General features: G+C 39.7%; 1 protein-coding gene across 9 annotated transcripts in view; it reads left to right on the top strand.

Moving 5' to 3' along the window:
• The window catches only part of TANC2 (tetratricopeptide repeat, ankyrin repeat and coiled-coil containing 2), a 358,600-nt gene that overhangs the window by 297,157 nt on the left and 34,174 nt on the right, over positions 1 to 27,269 (top strand). For all 9 annotated transcript variants that reach the window (XM_027081267.1, XM_027081266.1, XM_027081261.1 and 6 more), the window contains 3 exons: positions 18,592 to 18,700; positions 25,656 to 25,778; positions 26,334 to 26,570. In XM_027081267.1, coding sequence (XP_026937068.1) covers positions 18,592 to 18,700; positions 25,656 to 25,778; positions 26,334 to 26,570 — 469 coding nt within the window. The remainder of the gene's footprint in view (positions 1 to 18,591; positions 18,701 to 25,655; positions 25,779 to 26,333; positions 26,571 to 27,269) is intronic.

Below are 27,269 nucleotides of genomic sequence, written 5' to 3'. Positions count from 1 at the left end.
TACCTGCCTAGAAATATTAGCTCTCTAATCACTGTTCTGGGTCCAGATCTGCTTCACTCCTAATTCTTTTCTACCACTAAGGGGAAGTCAGTCTTCTGGTGTCATGATTTCGATATGTGATTTTCATGGAGAGATTTCACTAATCTATAATAATTGGGGGGATTTGTCTAATATGCAATAAATATTTTGTCCTTATTATCTAAACCATTTTCTAACTCCCTATTGGCATCAAGAATAAATTTGAGACTCAAAATAATAATGGAATATCTATTATTCTAGTGACCCAGGGTCATGGTTTTGTAATATAATGCAAGGAAGATATTACATGAAATCTAATGTATATCTGGGAATATGTCCAGTTTCCCCAGGCATGATGTCCTTAAACTTTACAAATTTGTTTCTCTCAGCATAAATCATGGAACCCACATCTATCAGTCAAATAGGTAAATTGTCCGCATTGTTAAAACTCTCATGTCTTCAGAGATGTACAGCTATAACATATTTTTTTTCCTTTTCCAAGTCCAAAATTAAGTTTGGGGAAAGCTGGTAATCAGAATTTTTCTCCACAACTATTTAAAACTGAGAACTACTTATTTTTACTGTCATAAAAACTCACGTGAAGTTTGCTAAGTTAATAAATATACAGAGAAGTAGTTCTGCTTAGAAGCTGGAGAGAGAGCATCGTTTTATGACTTGGCAGGTGTGCAGAAGAGTCAGCTAACGAAGACACAGGAGGGACTTGTACTCTCCTATATTTGATTTTGCTACCAACATAATATTGCTTTATATATTTAAACTTTATATATATATTGCTTTTTTAAGGTGTAGCAAATACGGGTTAAAGCAACTTCACATAAGAAGTAGAGCAGGGAGGGCTTCCCTGGTGGCGCAGTGGTTGAGAGTCTGCTTGCCGATGCAGGGGACACGGGTTCGTGCCTGGGTCCGGGAAGATCTCACGTGCCGCGGAGTGGCTGGGCCCGTGAGCCATGGCCGCTGAGCCTGCGTGTCCGGAGCCTGTGCTCCACAACGGGAGAGGCCACAACAGGGAGAGGCCCGCGTACCGCAAAAAAAAAAAAAAAAAAAAAAGAAGAAGAAATAGAGCAGGGAAATTTTAAGGGAAATTTTTGGTACTGAAAGTAGCCTAGGAAATAGAGCCTAATTTGTCCTGTTAATGAGTCTCTGAAGCAACACTGGCTGAATGAAAAGATGGGAATCCCACAGGCTTTCCTAGATTGTCAAACCAAGATTCATGGCACACCAATCAGAATGAGTTACTGCCAGCTTAGTGGGATATGACAGCACATTTTCTTTTTTTGTGAGCGGAGCAACTTACTCGGCTGTCTCTAGACTTTCAAAAGCAGCTGATTCTCCACATTTGGTAAAATCAACACTAATAGCCTTCTATTCACTCAACCATAAGGACCCACAGCTGTGAGACATGTATTCACTGTAGCCATCAGCATACTCACTTGGTTCTACCACCCAGATTTTACTTGTAAGTATCCACTTATTTCCACCTCTACTGACCACACCCTATGTAACCTCCTCCTGAAAATCCTGCAATGGCTTCTTGTTGTGATTAGAATAAAATCAAAGCCAGATCCTTCAAAGCCCTGTATTACAAAGATAGCTTCTGCCGACCCTCTCTAATTAAGTTCATTTGTTCTCCCTCTTACTCACAATTTTCTGGTCATAAATGGTCATCTACCAGTTCCTAGAATTTGCTAAGCTCTTTTCCACCCCTGGCTCTTTGCACTTAAGAGTTCGCTCCATCCGGAGCTCACTTTCCCTCATCACATGGCAAGATCCCTCACTCCTTCAGGTCGCAGCCTAATGGCCACCTCCTAAGACTTCCACGTGTCACCTTATCTAAGAAAGTCCTTCCTGGCTTTAACATAGCAACCTTTTTACTTTCTAGTCTTTTATTAATTTATTGTCTGTGAATACTTGTTTATTGTCCACTTGCCCGTCTAGAATGTGAGTGAGCTCCATGAGGATAGGAACCTTCCTATCACGCTCACCTTGGTCTTCCTAATGATTAATAGAGTGGCTGGCACACAGTCAGCACTCAGCAAATATTTTGTTAAATAATGAATTAATGAGTGAACAAAGAAGTGGTAAGTGGTACTGACTTTAAGCTTGCAACTGGAAGTATTTGAGAAACTCTTCCCACAGTTAAGTAGTTTCGTTTTTCTGCTCCTGCACGTCAGTAGAAAGTGCAGGCATGCATTTCGGCACACACCCAGTGAACGTTTGTTAGGTAACATATTCAAGGCTCTGTGTTAAGCACTACAGCGGATACAAATACAAGTAAGACAGATCTGTGTACCACGACTTACAGGATAGCAGTTTTAACAGACATATTTATAACCAGCTATAATTTAAGGCCGAGTGCTGTGCTGGAGGTACAAAGGAAGAGCTGAGGAACGTGGAGAAAGAAGAAGTGATCCATCTTCCTGTGCCTGTTGTTGGCGTTTCAAACTGTGGCAGTTCAATGGCGTCACAGCTCTGCTGCCTCATGAAGCCCTGCCAGCTGCCTAAAGGCTTCACTGGCACAGTAGAGGCAGACAGCGTCCATTTTCCTAGGGCCAGTTATGCATTAACAGAACAGAAGCACAGGAGGAAACTGTGAGGCATAGCGGGAGAAAGCAAATTTCTATCCAAGTTCTATGTTTAAAAAGAAATTATGCTGTTGCACCCATTTCTACAAAGGTACATCTTGGGCACGCTTTACTTATATATAGCCTCCTTATCGTTAGCGCTTCCATCTCCGCGTTGAATATGAAACAGTAAGACAAGCTGACTAGGGATGTATTTTGTATTCCGATTCCACGAGAAAGCCACAAAAAGAACATGCCAAAGCAGTTACTAACTGAAAAGCTGAAGATAGAGGCGAGCATTTTTGTAGAGATGTGGGTGTCATTTGCAATAAGCAGACTATAAGGTAGCAACCACCACAGTTTAACTGCAGGCAGGATTTTAAGATGAGAGATGAAAAAGATCAGGATTGTCAGTGTATGGTCAGTATTTGAGTCATGGTCACACTCATTTCACAGTTGATCCGTGGCAACAGAGATGCCTGCCAATTCAAGGTTGAATTGGGTAGTGCATTAGACAGTGGGTCTGGAAGTCCCTGTGTTGCTTTTCCATGAACGCATCTGCGTGGCATTTATTCATTCATGAAACATTTATTGAACTTTTACTCTACACCAAGGGCTCTGCTAGGTACTAGAGAAACTTAGGTGACTGAGACACCCCCACACTAGAGCCATGACCTTCTAGAGGAACGCCAAACACATAGCAACCAATGACAGTGCCATAGTACTGAGTACCATAGGGACCTAGACAAAGAGAAAATACTTTGCAGAGGAAGTGACAGTCAGGTTCAGCCTTGAAGGACGAGTTGATTCCGTTTAGCAGCATTGGCACAGGAGAGCACTGTAAGCAGGCTAGAAAACATAATGGCAGGGACAAAAACAAGTGTGAAGACGTGAAGTGCCCTTGGGGAATTGTGAGAAGCCATAATTAGAAAATAAGACATATGGTCAGAGAGAATGATAGCAAGTGTCACTAGGAAAAAAGTCTTGAATGCCAGGTTTAAGACTTTACAGTTTATTCTCTAGATAACAGGGAGTCTATAATTTTGTGAGAAGGAGGAGACAATGATCATATAACTCTGATAATGTGCAAAATAGCTCTGACAAGTAGCATATAGAAGATGGGTTGAAGAAGAGGAGAGACTGCAGGTCAGGATACTAGTTATGAGGTTTAGAGCAGTAGTCTAGGTGAGAAACACTAAGGCCTGTAATGTGAGAACAGAGAGCAAGGTAGACATTTTGGAGATACTCAAAAGCACTTGGTCTTTTTTTGTGTGTATGGGAGGTAAGGGTGGAGGGATCAAAAATGACTTCAGAACTTATCTTCAATGATGGAAAATAGTGAAGCTACTGACCAGCATAGAACATTCTGAAAGGAGGAAGGGTTTTAGCATGAACAAAGGCAGGAGGAAGAACAGGCTTATGGGGAGAGGTGACATCCTATTTTTGGCATGTTTATAATGTATTGCCTCCAAGGGAAGATGAACAAATATATGTAGAAATGTGACATTGGAAAACAGGAAAAGAGAAAGTTGAAGGCATGAGGTTATGGACTGCAGAGTTATCAGCAAATAACTGACAGTAGAAGCCATAGAACTTAACAAGATCACCCAGGTTAAGAGTATAAAGCAGGAAGTTTGGAAGCATGAAAACAGAATAGATATATTTTTTATTGACATATATTTGTTTTACAATGTTGGGTTAGTTTCTGCTGTACAGCAAAGTGATTTATATATATATATATACACACACACTCACACACACATTCTTTTTTTTTTGTATTCTTTTCCATTATGGTTTATCATAGGATATTGAATATAGTTCCCTGTGCTATAACAGTAATACCTTGTTGTTCATCCATTCTATACATAATAGCTTACATCTGCGAACCCCAGCCTCCCACTCCATCCCTCCCTCAACCCCCTCCCCCTTGGCAACCACAAGTCTGTTCTCTATGTCTGTGAGTCTATTTCTGTTTCGTAAATAGGTTCATATCAGAGTAGGTGTATTTAAATGCTAGTAGAAAATGGTGAGCCAAATAATAATTTACAAGAATAATATTAGAGAAACGAGAAAGTAAGGTCATGGAAATCAAAGGAGAAGATTTTTCCGGGTTAGGTCTGAAGTAATGAATATAATTTCTGCCTGTATTCCATTAGCCAGAACTGTCAAGTGACCCCACTTGAATGTGAACGCAAGGTCCCTGGCAAAGTAACTGCTTCCCAACAACTCTCGACTGTGGATGGGAGCGCAGACCTGTTGCAGACAGATATCCTTCTCTGCCCCATAATTCTAATCTCACTAGGTCTCCCTAAATAATTCCCCACAAGTACCTCTATAATATAAAGACATTCCACAGCAGCACATGTTATTTCAGCCCACATTATAAGATAGCTAGGATAGGCTTTAGGTTGTAAGCAGTTCCTCGCCAGCTGGCTGTCCCTGTACCACTTTATCACATCTGAGCACCACATAGAAGAATATCAGAACACTTAAGTGTTATTTCTCTGAAACACTATAGTGTTGTATATCAAGTTTGTCATCACCAGAGCTGATGAAATCTATGTGACTACACATTAGTGACTCTGGCTAAAACAATGGAGAAAACATCCATGCTGGAAATATTTGAGTCCATTTGTTAGTGTGTTTCAGTACTACAAATAGAAACTTTAAGATTAACTATCTCCCTTGTGTGCTAAGTGAAAATCTATTAGAAAAACATAGTACCATTGTATATTTTATGTATAACAACTGTTATGAAACTTCCAAACCGGTAAATGGGCAGAGGGTAGGGATGCCCTAGAGGGTAGTTTGCCTTAGAAAGAGATTTTGTCTGAAAAGATTCCATAGGTCTGAACTCTTGTGGTACAGGGGCATCAGGTAAGGGCAGTTCCTCACTGTCTTATAACCTATAGTTGTCCAAGGGTGAGTATCACTTGTCTCCCGTTATCCTTATCGAGGGGCTGCTGATGCCTACAGATGGAACGGAGGTTGGATCTACCCTCTGTTATTCTGGATACGCCCTTCCCTGCCTTTTGTCAGGAGAGGGGAGAGGAGACAGTTCTGGGGGGAAGAATCTTTAACTCTGATACGTGATTGATTCTCTCCTAAAATATCGCAAAGCAAATATATCTTGAATGTAAGGTGTATATCCTCCTGAAAACCTCTGATCTACATGAGAGGTTAATATTCCTCCTGTTAGCTTAACTTCTACCTTATTTCTTAGGGACTGGTTAGCTCTGTCCTTATCCCCACTCTCTGCCTGAAGTTACACTACCAAGTTTTCCTGCAGTGACTAACAGTGAATGACATCCATCCCCAGTCATTTTTCCCTGATCCATGGATTTCCTTTCTGGCTGTAAAGGTAGTGGGGTTAGGTGTGGAGGGGCAAAGATTGGAGTTAAGGATAGGGTACTGCATTTCACCGTGCTGCATACGTTAAAGATTAAAGTTCTGTTTGAGCACACAGTCATCTTTTAATATGTTTAAAGTCTTTTATGGTTAACGTTCATTCCTTTAGTCCAGCAATGTGCTAGTTACTATGGAGGATATAAAAGAAATATAAAATATATTTTACTTAATATCTCTCACTTAATTCTCACCACAGTCCTGAGAGACAGGTGTTACTATCCCTGCCTTACAGAGAGGTTAGAAAGCTTATTCAAGGCTATAAAGCTTGTAAATGACAGAACTGGGATTTGACTTTCTTTCAGGGATGGAGTCCGCAGGGTGACTGAATCACAAGGTGACCTCATTATATAAGCTATGTGGAAATACTTCTTCTGCCCTGACCACTGCCACCCCCCCATTGGTCTTTATAACCACATATGAACCCACATTAATGTTTATTTTGATCACCATCATCTTTAATTATAGGGGAAAACATAGTTGTGTTCAGTCATGCGTAAAATGTCACAGTGACTAGGACTCTCTCTATTTCTTAACTACTCTCTCCCAAAATGCTAATCGAAAAATGTCAAAATTAACAGTTGCTGATTTTAATTGTAAGAATTCAGATTGTACACTGTAAAAATGAACATATTGTTCTTTACATTGGTCAACTTTTTCATACAAATTTGCCCAGAAATAAAAACCAGTTCCTAATCTTGTCAGTGTGGCAGTGGAACAAGGTTTCAGAAGACCTTGGGTTCTCATCTCATCTCTTTTACATCTGAGCAACGTGAGCTAGGATCTGTCCTTCAATCTTCCTGAGTTTCAGTCAATTTTCTACCGTATTAGGAGAAATAATGTAGTATAGGTGTACAGGAGAATATAAGTGTTGTAGTATTTGTAGTATTTCAAAAATCATGAAGTGGTTTATAAATGTAAGGGATTATTATTCATTCTGCAGCTATTTACTCCTATTAGCAGGTTGTACATATGTGAAAAAACGTAGCTTCCGTCCTCAGTACAGTCTAGTGGGAAGACCGACGTGCAGACAGAGAGGGAGTGCTGCAGTTGGTGCAGTGATGGGGATGTGTACCAGGTACAACAGAGTCTAAAGGAAAGAATCCCTGAGTCCATCTGGGGGCACCAGGGAAGGCTGCACAGAGGAGATGGTGTGGACTGAGACTTGAAGAATGAGAAGTAGTTTGCCTGATGAACTAAACGGAGAAGAGAATTCCAGGCAGAGGGAAAGCATGTTTGAAACTCTAGAATGAGTTACTCTGTCTGGAATTAGAAGTACAAGGTAAGGAGGGAAAGACAGAGACAGATAGATGAGGGACAAATTATGGAGAGCCTTTGAATACCATGCTAAGGAGTTTATTAGATTATGTACAGAAGGAAATATAAAGCCATTGAAGAATTTTGAGGTGAATTTTGATCAGGTTTCTGTGTGGGCCAGGAAGGAGGCAGTGGAGAGAATGAGTGGATTGCAAGTATCCAAGAGAGACGATGCAAAGGGGGGAGAAAAACAGCAGCTGATGTTATGCCTGAGTGACTGGAAGTATTTTTTAAAAATAAAGAACTCTTAAGGGGATTTGGTTTTAAGGGAAGACTTCAGCTTCAAACAGCATCGTTTGACAGGTCATTTGGAGGTAGAGGGATCAGCAGGCAGCTAGAGAAGCAAAGGAAATCTCAGTGCTAGAGATGCTGTTGCAGTGAGAGCTGAAGCCAGGAGTCGGGGGGAGGGCTACCTGTGAAAGAAGAGTGAATGGGGAAGAGAGCAAAGAAGTTAATGTAACCGAAGGAAAGGAAAAGTGCCAAGGTAGTGTCACAGATGTCAAGAAAAGAGACAGTTTCAAGGAAAATAGTCCATAAGACCTAAAGCTGGAGGGAGAAAATAGAAAAAGATCAAAGGCTAAAAGAAAACCAATTAAGAGGCTCCTGGTGATCTTAGAGAATGGTGAGGCTAGGAGTCAAAAGGAATAAGGTTTGGCTTCAGTGCCTCCCTGTTGCCTGTGGTGTTGAATACCGACTCCTCAGCCCAGAATCTTAACTTTCCTGGGAAGCCAAAGCAGTTGACTTGTTTCTCCCCATACATCCTCTGGGATTGTAAAAATTTGCCTTTATATGTTCATTCATTCTGTTCCCTCCATCTTCTACGCCTTTCCCCACTTTCCTATTTTCCTACCTATCAGCATCACACTCAAACTTCCAGGACCCAGAGACAAAGGATTTCTCTTGCAGGAAGACTTTCAATTCCCTCTCTCTCCTCAGAATCACTGTTACATTTAATTTCAGGAACTCAGTAGCAGTCAAGAGGTTCAGAGCACAAGCTTGGTAATCAGATAGACCTGGGATGGAATCTGGGTTCTGTCACTTACTGTGCTGTCTTAGTGGAGTCACTTCCCCTCTCTGATTTTTATATCTAATATCTGTAAAATGGGGATAATGATATTTACTTATTTGTGGTGTTGTGGGAAGTAAATGAAATGATGTATACGAAACAGCATATTGCCTGGTTCATGTTTATTTTCAGAAATGGACTCATAGTAATGTATTTTATATTTGTACTTCTTTGTAGCACATACCACAATCAGTGCCCACTCTGCTCCATCCACCACTCCAGCCAGAATGCTAGCTTCTTGCAAACTCATCTCTGTATCGTTGTCTGGTAAATTGCATCATGGACTTTAATTCTTTGTTCGTTCTTGTAGCCAAGCCCTTGGTCATGTGACTTTGCAGGGACTTGTTTTGGTTAACACTTGCCATCTTCATTGATGTAAACAAAAAATTAGAAGTGTTATATTTGAAATTTATAGCCCTAAATAAGTATAAAAGAAAGTTAAATAAATGTTCAAATGTTGTATTCTTAAAAAAAAAAAAGGTTTGGGAGTGAGCAAATAATAAGAAAAATAGACATAAATGACAACTTTGACAATAGACATAAATAGACAACTCCACATATAGGCACATTCAGACTATGGATTAGCCAGTGACATCATATTTTGTCAGAATAGTAAGGTACAGGGGAGGGACCTTCAAGGTGGTGGACGAGTAAGATACGGAGATTGCCTTCCTCCCCACAAACATCAAAAATACATCTACATGTGGAACAACTCCTACAGAACACCTACTGAACGCTGGCAGAAGACCTCAGACTTCCAAAAAGACACCTTCAGACGACCTACACGCAGAGGCAGGGCCATATCCAAAGCTGAACTGCAGGAGCTGTGTGAACAAAGAAGAGAAAGGGAAATCTCTCTATGCAGCCTCAGGAGCAGCAGATTACATCTCCACAATCAACCTGATGTACCTGCATCTGTAGAATAACTGAATAGACAATGAATCATCCCAAAATTGAGGCGGTGGACTTTGGGAGCAACTGTAGACTTGGCGTTTGCTTTCTGCATCTAATTCATTTCTAGTTTTATGTTTATCTTAGTTTAGTATTTACAGCTGATTATCATTGGCAGATTTGTTTATTGATTTGGTTGCTTTCTTCCTTTATATATATATATTTTTCCTTTTTCTCTTTTTGTGTGTATGTGTATGCTTCTTTGTGTGATTTTGTCTGTATAGCTTTCTTTTACCATTTGTGCTAGGGTTCTGTCTGTCCATGTTTTTTTGTTTTTTTAAGTATAGTTTTTAGCACTTGTTATCATTGGTGGATTTGTTTTTTGGTTTCGTTGCTCTCTTCTTTCTTTTCTTTTTTATTACTTTTTAATTTTTAGTAATTTTTTTATTTTAATAACTTTATTTTATTTATTTTTCTTTTTTTTCTTCTGAGCCAAGTGGCTGACAGGGTCTTGGTTCTCTGGCCAGGTGTCAGACCTGAGTCTCTGAGATGGGAGAGCTGAGTTCAGGACATTGGTCCACCAGAAGCCTCCTGTCCCCTCGTAATATCAATGAGCGAGAGCTCTCCCAGAGATCTCGATCTCAACGCTTAGACCCAGCTACACACAACGACCAGCAAGCTACAGTACTGGACACCCCATGCCAAACAATTAGCAAGACAGGAACACAACCCCACCCATTAGCAGAGAGGCTGCCTAAAATCATAGTAAGTTCACAGATACCCCAAAACACACCACCAGATGTGGTCCTGCCCACCAGAAAGACAAGATCCAGCCTCATCCACCAGAACACAGGCGCTATCCACTCCACCAGGAAGCCTACACAACCCACTGAACCAACCTTACCCACTGGGGGCAGACACCAAAAACAACAGGAACTACGAACCTGCAGCCTCTGAAAAGGAGACACCAAACACAGTACATTAAGCAAAATGAGAAGACAAAGAAATACGCAGCAGATGAAGGAGCAAAGTAAAAACCCACCAGACCAAACAAATGAAGAGGAAATAGGCAGTCTACCTGAAGAAGAATTCAGAGTAATGATAGTAAAGATGATCCAAAATCTCAGAAATAGAATGGAGAAAATACAAGAAACATTTAACAAGGACCTAGCAGAACTAAAGAGGAAACAAACAATGATGAACAACACAATAAATGAAATTAAAAGTTCTCTAGAAGGAATCAATAGCAGAATAACTGAGGCAGAAGAATGGATAAGTAACCTGGAAGATAAAATAGTGGAAATAACTACTGCAGAGCAGAATAAAGAAAAAAGAATGAAAAGAATTGAGCACCGTCTCAGAGACCTTTGAGACAACATTAAACGAACCAATATTTGAATTATAGGGGTCCCAGAAGAAGAAGAGAAAAAGAAAGGGACTGAGAAAATATTTGAAAAGATTATAGTTGAAAACTTCCCTAATATGGGAAAGGAGATAGTCAATCAAGTCCAGGAAGCACAGAGAGTCCCATACAGGATAAATCCAAGGAGAAGCACGCCAAGACACATATTAATCAAACTATCAAAAATTAAATGCAAAGAAAAAATATTAAAAGCAGCAAGGGAAAAGCAACAAATAACATACAAGGGAATCCCCATGAAGTTAACAGCTGATCTTTCAGCAGAAACTCTGCAAGCCAGAAGGGAGTGGCAGGACATATTTAAAGTGATGAAAGGGAAAAACCTCCAACCAAGATTACTCTACCCAGCAAGGATCTCATTCAGATTCGATGGAGAAATTAAAACCTTTACAGACAAGCAAAAGCTAAGAGAATTCAGCACCACCAAACCCACTTTACAACAAATGCTAAAGGAACTTCTCTAGGCAGGAAAGACAAGAGAAGGAAAAGGCCTACAATAACAAACCCAAGACAATTAAGAAAATGGTAATAGGAACATACATATCGATAACTACCTTAAATGTAAATGAATTAAATGCTCCAACCAAAAGGTATAGACTGGCTGAATGGATACAAAAACAAGACCCATATATATGCTGTCTACAAGAGACCCACTTCAGACCTGCGGTCACATACAGACTGAAAGTGAGGGGATTAAAAAAAATATTCCATGCAAATGGACATCAAAAAAAAGCTGGAGCAGCAGTTCTCATATCAGACAAACTTTAAAATAAAGACTATTACAAGAGACAAAGAAGGCCACTACAGAATGATCAAGGGATCAGTCCAAGAAGAAGATATAACAATTGTAAATATTTATGCACCCAACATAGGAGCACCTCAATACATAAGGCAAATCCTAACAGCCATAAAAGGGAAATCGACAGTAACACAGTCATAATAGGGGACTTTAACACCCCACTTTCACCAGTGGACAGATCATCCAAAAAGAAAATAAATAAGAAAACACAAGCTTTAAATGACACATTCAACAAGATGGACTTAATTGATATTTAGAGGACATTCCATCCCAAAACAACAGAATACACTTTCTTCTCAAGTGCTCATGGACCATTCTCCAGGATCATATCTTGGGTCACAAATCAAGCCTTGGTAACTTTAAGAAATTTGAAATTATATCAAGTATCTTTTCTGACCACAACACTATAAGACTGGATATCAATTACAGGGAAAAAAACCTGTAAAAAATACAAACACATGGAGGCTAAACAATACACTACTAAATAACCAAGAGATCACTGAAGAAATCACAAAGAGAAAATCAAAAAATACCTAGAGACAAAAGACAACAAAAACACGATGACCCACAACCTATGGGACGCAGCAAAAGCAGTTTTAAGAGGGAAGTTTATAGCAATACAATCCTACCTCAAGAAACAAGAAACATCTCAAATAAACAACCTAACCTTACACCTAAAGCAATTAGAGAAAGAAGGACAAAAACACGTCAAACTTAGCAGAAGGAAAGAAATCATAAAGATCAGATCAGAAATAAATGAAAAAGAAATGAAGGAAACGATAGCAAAGATCAGTAAAACTAAAACCTGGCTCTTTGAGAAGGTAAGCAAAATTGATAAACTCTTAGCCAGACTCATCAAGAAAAAAAGGGAAAAGACTCAAATAGAATTAGAAATGAAAAAGGAGAAGTAACAACTGACACTTCAGAAATACAAAGGATCATGAGAAATTACTACAAGCAACTATATGCCAATAAAATGGACAACCTGGAAGACATGGACAAATTCTTAGAAAAGCACAACCTTCCGAGACTGAACCAGGAAGAAATAGAAAATAGAAACAGACCAATCAGAAGCACTGAAATTGAGACTGTGATTAAAAAAATTAAAAAAAGATGGCTTCACAGGCGAATTCTCTCAAACATTTAGAGAATAGCTAACACATATCCTTCTCAAACTCTTCCAAAATATAGCAGAGGGACGAACACTCCCAAACTCATTCTATGAGACCACCATCACCCTGATACCAAAACCAGACAGAGATGTCACTAAAAGAGAAAACTACAGGCCAATATCACTGATGAACATAGATGCAAAAATCCTCAAGAAAATACTAGCAAACAGAATCCAACAGCACATTAAAAGGATCATACACCTTGATCAAGTGGGGTTTATCACAGGAATGCAAGGATTCTTCAATATATGCAAATCAATCGATGTGATACACCATATTAACAAATTGAAGGAGAACCATATAATCATCTCAATAGATGCAGAAAAAGCTTTTGACAAAATTCAACACCCATTTATGATAAAAACCCTCCAGAAAATAGGCATATAGGGAACTTACCTCAACATAATGAAGGCCATATATGACAAACCCACAGCCAGCATCATTTTCAATGGTGAAAAACTGAAACCATTTCCACTAAGATCGGAAACAAGACAAGGTTGCCTACTCTCACCACTATTATTCAACATAGTTTTGGGAGTTTTAGCCACAGCAATCAGAGACGGCAAAGAAATAAAAGGAATCCAAATAGGAAAAGAAGAAGTAAAACTGTCAATGTTTTCAGATGACATGATACTATACATAGAGAATCCTAAAGATGGTACCAGAAAACTACTAGAGCTAATCAATGAATTTGGTAGAGTAGCAGGATACAAAATTAATGCACAGAAATCTCTTGCATTCCTATACACTAATGATGAAAAATCTGAAAGAGATATTAAAGAAACACTCCCATTTACCATTGCAACAAAAAGAATAAAATACCTAGGAATAAACCTACCTAAGGAGACAAAAGACCTGTATGCAGAAAACTATAAGACACTGATGAAAGGAATTAAAGATGATAGAAACAGATGGTGAGATATACCATGTTCTTGGTTGGAAGAATCAACATTGTGAAAATGACTGTACTACCCAAAGCAATCTACAGATTCAGTACAATCCCTATCAAACTACCAATGGCATTTTTCACAGAACTAGAACAAAAAATTTCACAATTTGTATGGAAACACAAAAGACCCCAAATAGCCAGAGCAATCTTGAGAAAGAAAAATGGATCTGGAGGAACCAGGCTCCCTGACTTCAGACTATACTACAAAGCTACAGTCAGCAAGACAGTATGGTACTGGCACGGAAACAGAAATATAGATCAATGGAACAGGATAGAAAGCCCAGAGATAAACCCACGCACATATGGTCACCTTATCTTTGATAAAGGAGGCAAGAATATACAATGGAGAAAAGACAGCCTCTTCAATAAGTGGTGCTGGGAAAACTGGACAGCTACATGTGAAAGAATGAAATTAGAACACTCCCTAACACCATACACAAAAATAAACTCAAAATGGATTAAAGACGTAAATGTAAGGCCAGACACTATAAAATTCTTTAGAGGAAAACATAGGCAGAACACTCTGTGACCTAAATCACAGCAAGATCCTTTTTGACCCACCTGCTAGAGAAATAGAAATAAAAATAAACAAATGGGACCTAAGGAAACTTAAAAGCTTTTGCACAGCAAAGGAAACCATAAAGAAGACGAAAAGACAACCCTCAGAATGGGAGAAAATATTTGCAAAGGAAGCAACTGACAAAGGATTAATCCCCAAAATATACAAACAGCTCATGCAGCTCAATATCAAAAGAACAAACAACCCGGGCTTCCCTGGTGGCGCAGTGGTTGAGAGTCCGCCTGCCGATGCAGGGGACACGGGTTCGTGCCCCGGTCCGGGAAGATCCCACATGCCGTGGAGCGGCTGGGCCCATGAGCCATGGCTGCTGAGCCTGCGCGTCCGGAGCCTGTGCTCCACAACGGGAGAGGCCACAACAGTGAGAGGCCCGCATACCACAAATAAATAAAAAACAAAACAAAACAAAAAAAACAACCCAATCCAAAAATGGGCAGAAAACCTAAGACATTTCTCCAAAGAAGATATACAGATTGCCAACAAACTTATGACAGGTTGGTCAACATCACTAATCATTAGAGAAATGCAAATCAAAACTACAATGAGGTATCACCTCACACCTGTCAGAATGGCCATCATCAAAAAATCTACAAACAATAAATGCTGGAGACGGTGTGGAGAAGAGGGAACCCTCTTGCACTGTTGGTGGGAATGTAAATTGATACAGCCAGTATGGAGAACAGTATAGAGGTTCCTTAAAAAACTAAAAATAGAACTACCATACGACCCAGCAATCCCAGTACTGGGCATATACCCTGAGAAAACCATAATTCAGAAAGAGTCATGTACCACATTGTTCATTGCAGCTCTATCTGCAATAGCCGGGACATGGAAGCAACCTAAGTGTCCATCGACAGATAAATGCATAAAGAAGATGTGACACATATATACAATGGAATATTACTCAGCCATAAAAAGAAACGAAATTGAGTTATTTGTAGTGAGGTGGATGGACCTAGAGACTGTCATACAGAGTGAAGTAAGTCAGAAAGAGAAAAACAAATAGCATATGCTAACACATATATATGGAATCTTAAAAAAAAAAATGGTTCTGCTGAGCCTAAGGGCAGGACAGGAATAAAGACGTAGAGAATAGACTTGAGGACACAGGGAGGGTGAAGGGTAAGCTGAGGCGAAGTGAGAGAGTGGCATGGATATATATATACTACCAAATGTAAAACAGATAGCTAGTGGGAAGCAGCCTCATAGCACAGGGAGATCAGCTTGGTGCTTTGTGTCCACCTCGAGGGGTGGGATAGGGAGGGTGGGAGGGAGACACAAGAGGGAGGAGATGTGGGGATATATGTATATGTATAGCGGATTCACTTTATTATACAACAGAAACTGACACATCATTGTAAGGCTATTATATTCCAATAAAGGTGTTAAAAAAAAATAGTAAGGTACAAATGGAAATGCCAGCATGTAATGGAAATTGCTGTTTTACCTTTTGTGTCTTAAACACCATAAGCTTTGAGTCCAGTGAACTGATCAGAATCATTCTTTTATGAATAATGTAATATGCTTGTATCCAAAAAGAAATAAACTAGTGTTGTCACCTTCATCTTTTCCTTGACCCATATGGCTTGCTGTTTCTCCTCAGTGCCTGATCAACAATAACAAAAGCAAGCACTGTCCTCTGTAGCTGGCTGAAATGCACACTAGAGAGATGGAAGCATCTTCCCAGGGTGTCCTAGTCACGGTAGTAAAGTAAATGCACTAGGGCAAGTCAGTTCTGTGTCTAACTGACAATTCATATCCTTGTCAGCCATGAGCTTTATCCTTATTTCTCACCGGCATGGATACTCATTAATGACCTGAAGCGTAAGTGGTGGATCGTATTCAGGAGTTCTAGTCACTATGTACAGCCATGGATGAGACGCTTAATGTAATAATTCTTACACCAGGGAGGCTACAATAATTTCATTGTTAATAACTGGTTAGGATTTTGAGAACTTGAGATAGGGAACTTTTAGAAATGGTTCTCATTAAGTTCTGTTAAAATAGCCTACCAACTACATTGGGCTTTCAAGGGATATATAAAAGTTCAGTAGCAATTTCTAGATTTTGTGAGTGTGAAACAACCCTGGGCTCATATCTTCAGATGACACTGATAATTCCATACAAGATACAGTTGTCTGAGACATTCTCTCAATTAAATAACTTTCTTTCCTTTATGGTTAGTCTTGTCTGATCAAGTAAGATGACCTGGTATCCACTAGAATTCAGAAATTCTATGAAGCCGAAGGTTAGAACATGGTAGAAATTCTTTTTAAAGTTTTATAGGATGATTCCTACCTAAGATGGGAACTGTCCCATCCTCTGTTCTCCAAGTTCTTTACTGAAGCTTAAAAAAAAGGGAGGGAGGAAGGAAAGGAAGAAGGAAGGAAGGATATGTTTGTTTTTCAGACTTCAGTATTAGACATCTTCACATGTTAAACCTGGCAGAGTAGCCAGTGTTAAATATGAGAGAAAATCGTCCAGTAGACATTTGGGCCTCTTCTCAGCGAAGAGTCACCAACAAAAATTCATTTGCTGTTTTTCCTTGTTTGATTAATTCATTAGGCTTGAAACTGAGATAATAGTTTGATTTTCCTCCTCTATGACACTTCAAGTGAAAGGAGTAAAAGAGTTGTGTTGTCAGTAGCATAGAGAACTCCGCTGACACTAACCTGGTTGGGGAGTAGAGAGACAGTTCTAAGTGTCACAGTTCCTACAGACTACAGCAAATGTGGTAAGAAGGCACAGCCCAAAGGTGACCCAGTATCCTTTCTTTAATGTCTGATCTTGCTTCCAAAAAAAATTTTTTTAATAAATTTATCTATTTATTTGTTTTATTTTTGGCTGTGTTGGGTCTTCGTTGCTGTGCGCGGGCTTTCTCTAGTTGCGGCGAGCGGAGGCTACTCTTCATTGCGGTGCGTAAGCTTCTCACTGCAGTGGCTTCTCTTGTTGCGGAGTACGGGCTCTAGGCGTGCGGGCTTCGGTAGTTGTGGCATGTGAGCTCTAGAGCACGGGCTCACTATTTGTAGTACACTGGCTTTGTTACTCTGTGGCATGTGGGATCTTCCCGGACCAGGGCTCAAACCTGTGTCTCGTGCATTGACAGGTGTATTCTTAACCACTGCACCACCAGGGAAGCCCCCCAGAAAATTTTATTGAGAATTTTTATGTGCAATACACAATGTTTGGCACTGTGGAGAGTATAAACAACTCGGGATTTCTGTCATAAATGTAAATAAACATACAGAATCCTGCATGCATACACATACCTTACATACATACACATATACATATATACATTCACACTTAAAGGCATACATCATTAGTATGCTTTGAGCTGGAAGAAATAGGAAACATCAACTCAAATGGATTAAACAATAAAGAAATTTATCACTTCATATAACAAGCAGTCCAAAATTAGGGCCGCTTCTGATGCCGTACAGTCAGGACACAGGCTCTATTTTTCAGCAGTTTTCCTAGCTTAGCCTTTTTGTTGGCTTTGTCTTCAGGCCAGCTGACCACGTGATTACAGGAGGGCTGTGGCAGTACTGAGCATCCTGGGCAGATAAGACAACATGAAGAGGCAGAGAAAAGGGTTTTCTCTTTCATGAGCAGATTGGGGATCTGTTGACGAGGAGATGGGGGGTGAGAATGATGCCATCAGGAAACCTACAGTCTAGTAGAGGAGAGAGCATGTAAGAGTGTGGTAGACACTGTACTAAAGGCATATACAACCGATGATGATTGCACCAAAGACAGAGTGCTGTGTTCTCGGCTGGGAGAAAATGTTAGAGAGAAAGGATAGAGGCTTGGTAGAGGCTGATCAGAGAAGACTTCACTTGGGGAAGAGGTTGTTAATCCAGTTTGGGACATGTTGAGTTTAAGGTACTATAGGACCTCTAGGTAGAGAAATCCAGTAGACAGTTGATGTATATTGATCTAAAGCTGAAACATCTAGATAGAGAAAAAGATAATAGGGTTTAGGTGGTGGCGAAGGCTCTGAGGATGGATGAGCTAAATCCAGAAGACACACTAGGACCAAAACCGAGATCCTGAGGAAGCAGGATCCTGACTTTTAAAGCATGGGTGAAATAAGAGGAGTTGACAGAGACAGAAAATAAAAGTGGATCTTTTAATGCCATCTATGTGTGGGATGGGTGTAAGCCAACTAGAAATGACATTCTGTGATATTCACACATGTGATTTGGGTAAAGGACCGGTAAAAGCTAGGAACCGTTCACTGCCCGTTATTTGCCCAATAGCAGGTGCCCTTCCCTAAGAAACTGGTTGAATGAGACAGAGTTTCATTGGAGGTATGGCTAGACCTGAACAGTCGTCCACCCAAAGGAGAAATGGAGCATTAAATTTTCTAAAATGGGTCTTTTTTTTTGGCAGGAGTGGTCACACATTACTTGCCTTCTGGTTTTCCCGCCAAGAGGGAAAACTAAACCGACAGCAGACAATTGAACTGGGACATCACATCCTCAAAGCACACATTTTTAAGGTAATTAAAGAAGTTGGAGGTGTTTTTCTTTCCATTTCCATCAGGCTTTCCTTAACACTGTGTGTATGAAGCTACTGTTGTGTCAGTGTGGCCCCTGCTTTCTGAAATCAGTTTGTTGCAAAATTGGTCCATCTCCTAAAATTTCTGACCCGTTCCTCCCTAGGACTTTGAAAGAAAGCCACATTTGTCATCTCCCAGTTTAGTGGATTGCTAGGCTTTCCAGGAAAGGTACATATATAATCATTTAGGTAAGAAGCATATACACATACACATGTGTACTCCATATATGACCCACCATCTCCTGAGAAGAGTCACGTTGTAGCATTAGTTGCAGGTTTTCACAATGTCTAAAAAAAATCGCTGAGAGGAGTTTACTCTCTCAGTGTTCTCATAATTGTTTTAGTGAAGATTTTAATATTCCTGGTGCTGTGATTTTCAAACTCTTTGTCTAGAACCAACTATAACCTTCCTTTAAGCTACTTCCCCCATTCCCTCTTCAAATTATAATCCCAGTTTTTCGCAGTAGTTTCAAAACATTTAAGGACTCCAAGCATCAGCCTCCCTGTCCCAACATCCACACGGCTGGAGTGGAGGACCCAGAGAAGGGCACGTAATTCATCTGTTTGTGCTTGTATGCATTCATTTGTTTATTCAGTGCTTACTGAGGCATTGTACTAGGTACTAGGGATACACAAACCAAAAATATACAGCCCCTAATCTCAAGGAATTTATTGTCTAGATATCAGTTGTGGGGCAAAGGACAGAAGTCAAGGAAAAAATTTGTTTTCCTGATTTTCCTAGCCCACAGCTTGCTATTTCATCTGCCACCTACAATCCCTACAATCTCTTCAGACCACTTTTGCTGCTCCCAGATTGAGAAATACAGAGATCTTAAATAGTCCTCTGGCTTGAGGACCCAAGAGATACTGTTGAAGATAAAACAGTTCTGTTCTCTTCAGAGAGAAAAATGGCATTAAGGGCAACTTCAGGAGCCTAGCAAATTCTTCCCAGTATATAAGTACACAGCTAGAGAAGCCTTTTCATCAGATGGACAGAAGTAAAACCCACAGTGACAGGTCCTTTATTTGAATCATAATTGTCTTATTAATAAATCACTCTACCAAAAATGACCTTACCTAATGAGAGCAGAATGAGACTCTTTTAACAGGAAAGGTGTCTCATTCCAATTTCAAGTGGACCAAAAAGTATCTGCTACTTCTACAAACTGTAAGATGAGTACCCTTCAATTAGACGGGAAAGTAACTTACCCATTAAGCATCACTGCTTTAAACGCTTGAACATTGGTCATCACCCCCTGCCTAGGATCGGCTGCAACGAAGATGAGGTCTGTCTTTGTGCCCTGCACCATAAAATGCACCATAAAATACATACCACATGAAACAGGTAAATGATACGAAGTTTCATTTGATCCCCTGCGACTTTATCCACTACAGGGAGATCTACATTTATTTATTTTTTTTATATCCCCATGGCTTAATTTATTTTATAACCAGACGTTTGTACCTCTTGATCCCTTCACCTACTTCATCCTCCCCACAACCCCCTCCTCTCTGGCAACCACCAGCCTGTCATAGAGACCTACACTTAAACCCTACACTCCTGTCACTGACACAGTTTTATCTTATGTTGCTGCAGACAACATGGTTGCCTGAGATAAGACTGGCTCCGTGTGTGATTCAGGCCATAAATACTTGGGTGTATAGCATGTGGTGATGACATGACTGCAAGCTGAAGAATGTGGACTCGGACCATGGTTTTCCTGATGCTGCAGTTTTCAGGGTCCTCTAAATGCAGTGTGCTCCCTGTTGATAGACTTAAGCTTCTCTCAGACTGCCAGAATTCTCACTTCCTATCAGCTGAGGGTCATGAAAAGGCAAAGACAGACTCAATGCTTAGACTCAGCGCCACTTAGAACTGCCAGTCAGCAATGACATATAGTCCAATTCATATTTCTTTCCAATTAGTTTTAAATTTCCCTTATTTTATCTTTGTTCATGAAAAGTTACATATGATGTCATTAATCACCTTAAAAATATGAGGTTGAGTGTCTGTAATTCTGGATATTTGGTATATTTACAGAGTTGTGTAATTATTACCACTATTAGTACATTTCCATCACCTTAAAAATAAACCTTGTGTCCATTTGTAGTCACTCCCCATGAGCTTCCCCCAACTCCTGGCAACCACTAATCTACTGTCTATAAGTTTGACTCTTCTGGACATCTAGTATAAATGGAATCATACAATCCCTGGTTGTCTATGTCTGGCTTCTTTCACTTAGCATGATGATTTTAGGGTTCATCCATTTTGTAGCATGTATCAGTACTTGATTCCTTCTTATTGCCAAATAATACTCCTTTTTGTTTATCCATTCACTAGTTGCACATTTCAGTTGTTTCCACTTTTCGGCTGTTGTGAATAACGCTGCTATGAACATAGCATACAGGGGTTTTTTTCCTCTTTTTATTTTTTAAAAATAAAATTAGACATATTAAAGTGAATAACTCATTGGCATTTAGTACACTTACAATGTTAGTGTTCAGGTTTTTGTGTGGACATGTCTTCAGTTCTCCCAAAGGAGTGAGAGGTCTGAGTCCCTCATCGGGCTCCCCAGCCTGGGTGTCCTGCACCGGGAAGATGAGTCCCCAGAGCATTTGGCTTTGAAGGCCAGTGGCGATTACTTTTGGGAGTCCCAAAGAGCTGCAGGAATAGAGTGGCTAAATGGACTGAAAAAAAAAAAAAAGGCCTGTATATATGCTGCCTACAAGAGACTCACTTCAGTTCAAAGATACACAGACTGAAAGTAAGGGGATAGAAAAAGGTATTCCATGCAAATGGAAACAAAAAGAAAGTTGGGCTGGCATTACTTATACAAAATAGACTTTAAAACAAGGACTAGCGAAGAAGGGTAAAGGGATCAATGATAATGATAAAGGGATCAATGATACATAATGATAAAGGAGTAAAGGGATCAATCCAACAAGAAGATGTAACAATTGTAAATGTGGATGCATAGTAGCACATAAATACATAAAGCAAATTTTAACAAACATAAAGGGAGAAATTGACAGTAATATAATAATAGTAGGGGACTTTATACCCCACTCATATCAATGGACAGATCATCCAGACAGAAAATCAACAAAGAAACACTAGGCTTAAATGACAATTATGGAATTAATAGATATGTACAGAACGTTTCATCCAAAAACAGCAGAACACACACTTTCTTCAAGTGCACATGGAACATTCTCTAGAATAGAGCACATGCTATTCCACGAACAGTTCTCAATAAATTTAAGAAGATTGAATTATATCAAGCATCTTTTTTGACCACAGTGGTATGAGAGTACAAATCAACTATAAGGAAAAAAACTACAAAAAACACAAACAAGGGGCCTTCCCTGGTGGCACAGTGGTTGAGAGTCCACCTGCCAATGCAGGGGACACGGGTTCGTGCCCCGGTCCGGGAGGATCCCACATGCCGTGGAGTGGCTGGGCCTGTGAGCCATGGCCGCTGAGCCTGTGTGTCTGGAGCCTGTGCTCCACAACGGGAGAGGCCACAACAGTGAGAGGCCCACATACCGCCAAAAAAAAAAACACAAACACGTGAACTCCAAACAACACACTACTAAACAACCAGTGAGTCACTGAGGAAATCAAAGAGGAAATCAAAAAATATCTAGAGATAAATGAAAATGGAAACACAATGATCCAGAGTCTATGGGATGCAGCAAAAGCAAGTCTAAGAAAGAAGTTTATAGTGATAGAAGCCTACCTCGGGAAACAGGAAAAATCTCAAACAATCTAACCTTACACGTAAAGGAACTGGGGAAAAAAACAAACAAACAAAACCCAAAGTTAGTAGAAGAAAAGAAATCTTAAAGATCAGAGCAGAAATAAATGAATAGACAAAATAGAAAAGATCAATGAAATCAAGAGCTGCTTCTTTGAAAAAACAAACAAAATTGATAAATGTTTAGCCAGACTCATGAAGAAAAAGAGAGGGCCCAAATAAATAAAATCAAAAATGAAAGAGAAGTTATAACAAATAACCACAGAAATACAAAGGAGCATAAGAGATTACTACAAACAATTGTACACCAATAAAACGGACAACCTGAAGAAACAGATAAGTTCCTAGGAACTTACAATCTCCCAAGACTAAATAAGGAAGAAATAGAAAATATGAACAAATTGATTACCAGTAATGAAATTGAAAATTGAATCAATAATTAAAAAAAAAAAACTCCCAACAAACAAAAGTCCAGGACCAGACAGCGTCACAGGTGAATTCTACCAAACATTTAAAGAGTTAATGCCTGTCCTTCTCAAGCTGTTCCAAAAACTTGAAGAGGAAGGAGCACTTCCAAATTCATTCTGTGTGGCCAGCATCACCCTGATACCAAAACCAGACAAAGACACCGCAAAGAAAGAAACTGACAAGCCCAGATCACTGATAAACATAGATACAAAAGTTCTCAACAAAATATTAGTAACCCGAATTCAATAATACATAATATAAAAAGGATCATACACCATGATCAAGTGGGATTTATCCTAGGGATGCAAGGATGGTTCAATATCTGCAAATCAATCAACATCTTACACCACATTAACAAAATGAAGGATAAAAATCATATGATTATCTCAGTAGATGCAGAAAAAGCTTTTGCCAAAATTCAACATCGATTTATAATAAAAAGTCTCAACAGAGTATACAGAGGGAACATACTTCAACATAATAAAAGTCGTATATGGCAAATCCATAGCCAACATCATCCTCAGTGATGAAAAGCTGAAAGCATTTCCTCTAAGATCAGGAACAAGACGAGGATACCCACTCTCACCACTTTTATTCAACATAGATTGGAAGTCCTAGCCACAAGAATCAGAGAAGGAAAAGAAATAAAAGGCATCCAAATTGGAAAGGAAGATGTAAAATTGTCACTGTTTGCAGGTGACATGATACTATATATAGAAAATCCTAAAGATGCTACCAAAAACCGTTGGAACTAATCAGTTAATTCAGTAAAGTTGCAGGACACAAAATTAATGAACAGATACCTGTTGTGTTTCTATACACTGATAACAAACTATTGGAAAGAGAACTTAAGAAAACAATCCCATTTACAATTGCATCAAAAAAAATAAAATACCTAGGAATATATCTAACTAAAGCAGTAAAACACTTCTACCCAGAAAACTATAAGACACTGATGAAAGAAATCAAAAACTACACAAACAAATGGAAAGGTATACCATACTCATGGATTGGAAGAATTAATATTGTTAAAATGACCATACTACCCAAGGCAATCTACAGATTCAGTGCAATCTCTGTCAAAACATGAAAGGCATTTTTCACAGAATTAGAACAAATAATTCTAAAATTTGTGTGGAAATGCAAAAGACCCTGAATAACAAAAGCAATCTTGAGAAAGAAGAACAAAGCTGGAGGTATCATGCTCCCTGGTTTCAAACTATACTACAAAGCTACAGTAATCAAAACAGTATGGTACTGGCACAAAAACAGACACATAGATCAATGGAACAGAACAGAGAACCCAAAAATGAACCCACACTTATATAGTCAATTAATCCATGACAAAAGAGGCAAGAATATACAATGGGGAAAAGACAGCCTCTTCAATAAATGGTATTGGGAAAACTGGACAGTTACACACAAAAGAATCAAACTGCATTACTTTCTCACAAAGCAAACAGAGCAGATTAAATTTTTTAAAAAAATACCTCCTCAGATCTACTTTGTGGTTCCCAAACTTCATTATTAATATCTTGTGGCCCTCAGGATTTCCTGCTTTAACTCACTTGACCCAGATATTGGCAGAATAATAAGAAGATTGCTGTGAATTCCCTGGCGGTCCAGTGGTTAGGACTCCACACTTCCACTGCAGGGGCCCCAGGTTCAATCCCTGGTCAGGGAGCAAAGATCCTGCAAGCCACGCTGCACAGCCTTAAGAAAGAAGAAGAAGAAGATTGCCAGAGAATCTTGCCATCACAGCAGGAGATTTTAAAAAACAATTTATTCTAACTTCCTTTTGGAGAAGTCCAAGTAAAAGGGCAAGCATTAGTACATACAGTGGGACTTAGGCCAGTCATACTAGAGAAAATTTGTTGCTGATGGCAATCAAACCTATGTTGTTTCCCTGAGGATGAACAGATGTGATTATTTTAGGCTATGTTAGGGTGAGCAATGCTAGCTACTCTAACAAACCTGCACAATCTCAGTGACTTAACAAAGGCTTATTTTTCACTTTCGTTGCAGTCCAGTACAGATCATTGGGCAGGCTTCTTCCACATAGTAGTTCCAAAATCTCCTAGGGCCTCAGGATCCTCCATTGGATCATCTGACCTGCAATCAAGAGGAATAATAGAAAGTGTGGAGAAGCACACAGGGAATTTGGGGCCAAGGCTGGACATGACATATTACTTCTGCCCACATTTTATTAGCCAGGAGTCAGTCCCATGGCCCACATAACTGTAAAGGAGGCTGGGAGATACCGTTTTCACAAATGTCCAGGACGGAAATGAGATGGAGATCAGTGATCACACTGCATTATCTCTGTTACCATGTATACTTTACTAACTTGAATTTAAGAGATTGATTCAAGAAGGCTAGTAGAAAAGATCTGGGGGGAGGGGGGATTATATCCAGATAGAGCAGAAAAGAGAGGTATTAAGTAGATTTGTTTCCGCAGACTGCCAAGGTGGAGACAGTTTAAGTTAGCCTGTTCCTGCAGGACTAGTCTTCGTCTGCATCAGTGGGTTGGCTTTGTTATGCCTGGGTATTGTTTGAGCAAGACTCTCTTCTCATTTGTTAGTACCACAAACCTAGAGGCCCCTAACTTAACTACTGATGGTACTTTTTAGCTGGGCTAATGATTTGACTGTCTCTATATTTCTTTTTCAGGGTTTGAGTAAAAAAGTTGGAGTGTCATCCTCCATCCTCCAAGGTCTCTGGATCTCCTATAGCACAGAGGGTCTTTCCATGGCATTGGCATCTTTACGAAATCTCTATACTCCAAATATAAAGGTAAGTGATAAATTACAGTCAGATTAAAGAATTAACTATGAAAACCTAAAACTAGGAGGACATTTAAGTAGCTATTTAATCGATCTTTGACTTGCTTTAGACTGTCTCCTATTAACCTTTTACTGATAATTTGATATATTTTACATTTTGTTCTGTGAGTTGAAGACCAAGCCTATTGACCTTGTACCTTGTATAAGATGACTCTGATTTGTAGAATAAGTCCTGCTGCTTCTAGGGAGTAAGTCATTCTTGGACCACCTTTGTTTTGATAGGGTTTTTTCTGACTGACAGCTCACTTAGTGGAGACTCTGACAGCACTACAGTATGGGTGGTGTTGACTTTAGTTACTGAGCAGTTTATATAAAGGAGATATTTCACATCCCTTTCCAAAGGCAAGGGATTGAAAAAGGAACAAATGAAGATTTTAAAATAAAGCCGTTACTAAATGCTTCTGGGCACTTACTGTGGGGTCCCAGAGGACTTAATACAAGATGACTAATAGGATATAACTGATACTTATGTGAGTATTATTTCTGTTTATTCACTTATTTCTAGGTCAGCCGACTGCTGATTTTGGGAGGTGCCAACATTAATTACCGGACAGAGGTTTTAAATAATGCTCCAATTCTATGCGTCCAGTGTCATCTTGGTTACACAGAAATGGTGGCCCTACTGTTGGAGTTTGGGGCCAACGTGGATGCCTCCTCGGAAAGCGGCCTGACTCCTCTGGGCTATGCTGCAGCCGCAGGCTTCCTAAGCATTGTCGTGCTGCTGTGCAAGAAACGGGCCAAGGTAGTGGCTGTCCGGCTCTGCTGCCTTTTCTTCTTCCCTTTTCTTTCTTCCTGCTATAGACTCTTCCTTATCTCCTGCGTGACCTCCTGAGTGTAGGTAGAATACATCAGATCCTATTAGGGAGCAGATCAAAGGGAGAACTAGCTCTGATTACATCCTACTGTTGCCCACTTGCCATGGCCAGTTCCATGCTGAATTTGCACACAGTTCTAAAACTTTTGAGAGGCACTTAGGAAACTGCATTTATCAGCAGCCACAAAAAGTCCCTAACAGCCAAGAAATTCTCTCCTGAGCTCAGAGTGAGGAAAGAGAAGTGGGGGAGCAAGGAGATGGCCCTCTGAACTGAATGGTGCCTCTAGACTCTAAGCCTTTCATGTTAGAGTCTTGAAGATACCCCTGAAGAGGTATGGGGAGAAGATGATTCTCTCTGACCAGAGGAACTCAGAAGTGTTTCTGTTAGTGTATTTTAATTCTCTCAAAACATTTCTCAGAAATATATTTGCTTTACAGTATCTCAAAGGCCACTGATATAACTCAATTTGAAAATATTGGTGAAAAGAAAAATGCTGGTCTCAAACATGTAGGCCTCTGGGGAACATTGTAGCCCAATGGTATTTTGTTTCCATCCTGAAAACAAACTGAGGAATTTGGTGGGTTTGCAGTGAAATATAAGTAATATGTATGCCCTCATTCTGAGGT

Source organism: Aethalodelphis obliquidens, unplaced genomic scaffold (assembly GCF_003676395.1).
Source record: "Aethalodelphis obliquidens isolate GAN/ISIS:26980383/991018 unplaced genomic scaffold, ASM367639v1 scaffold44, whole genome shotgun sequence".
In the NCBI taxonomy this organism is placed as follows: Eukaryota; Metazoa; Chordata; class Mammalia; order Artiodactyla; family Delphinidae; genus Aethalodelphis; species Aethalodelphis obliquidens.
The sequence above is the reverse complement of the archived record's forward strand: the minus strand, read 5'-3'. Positions and strand labels throughout refer to the sequence as shown.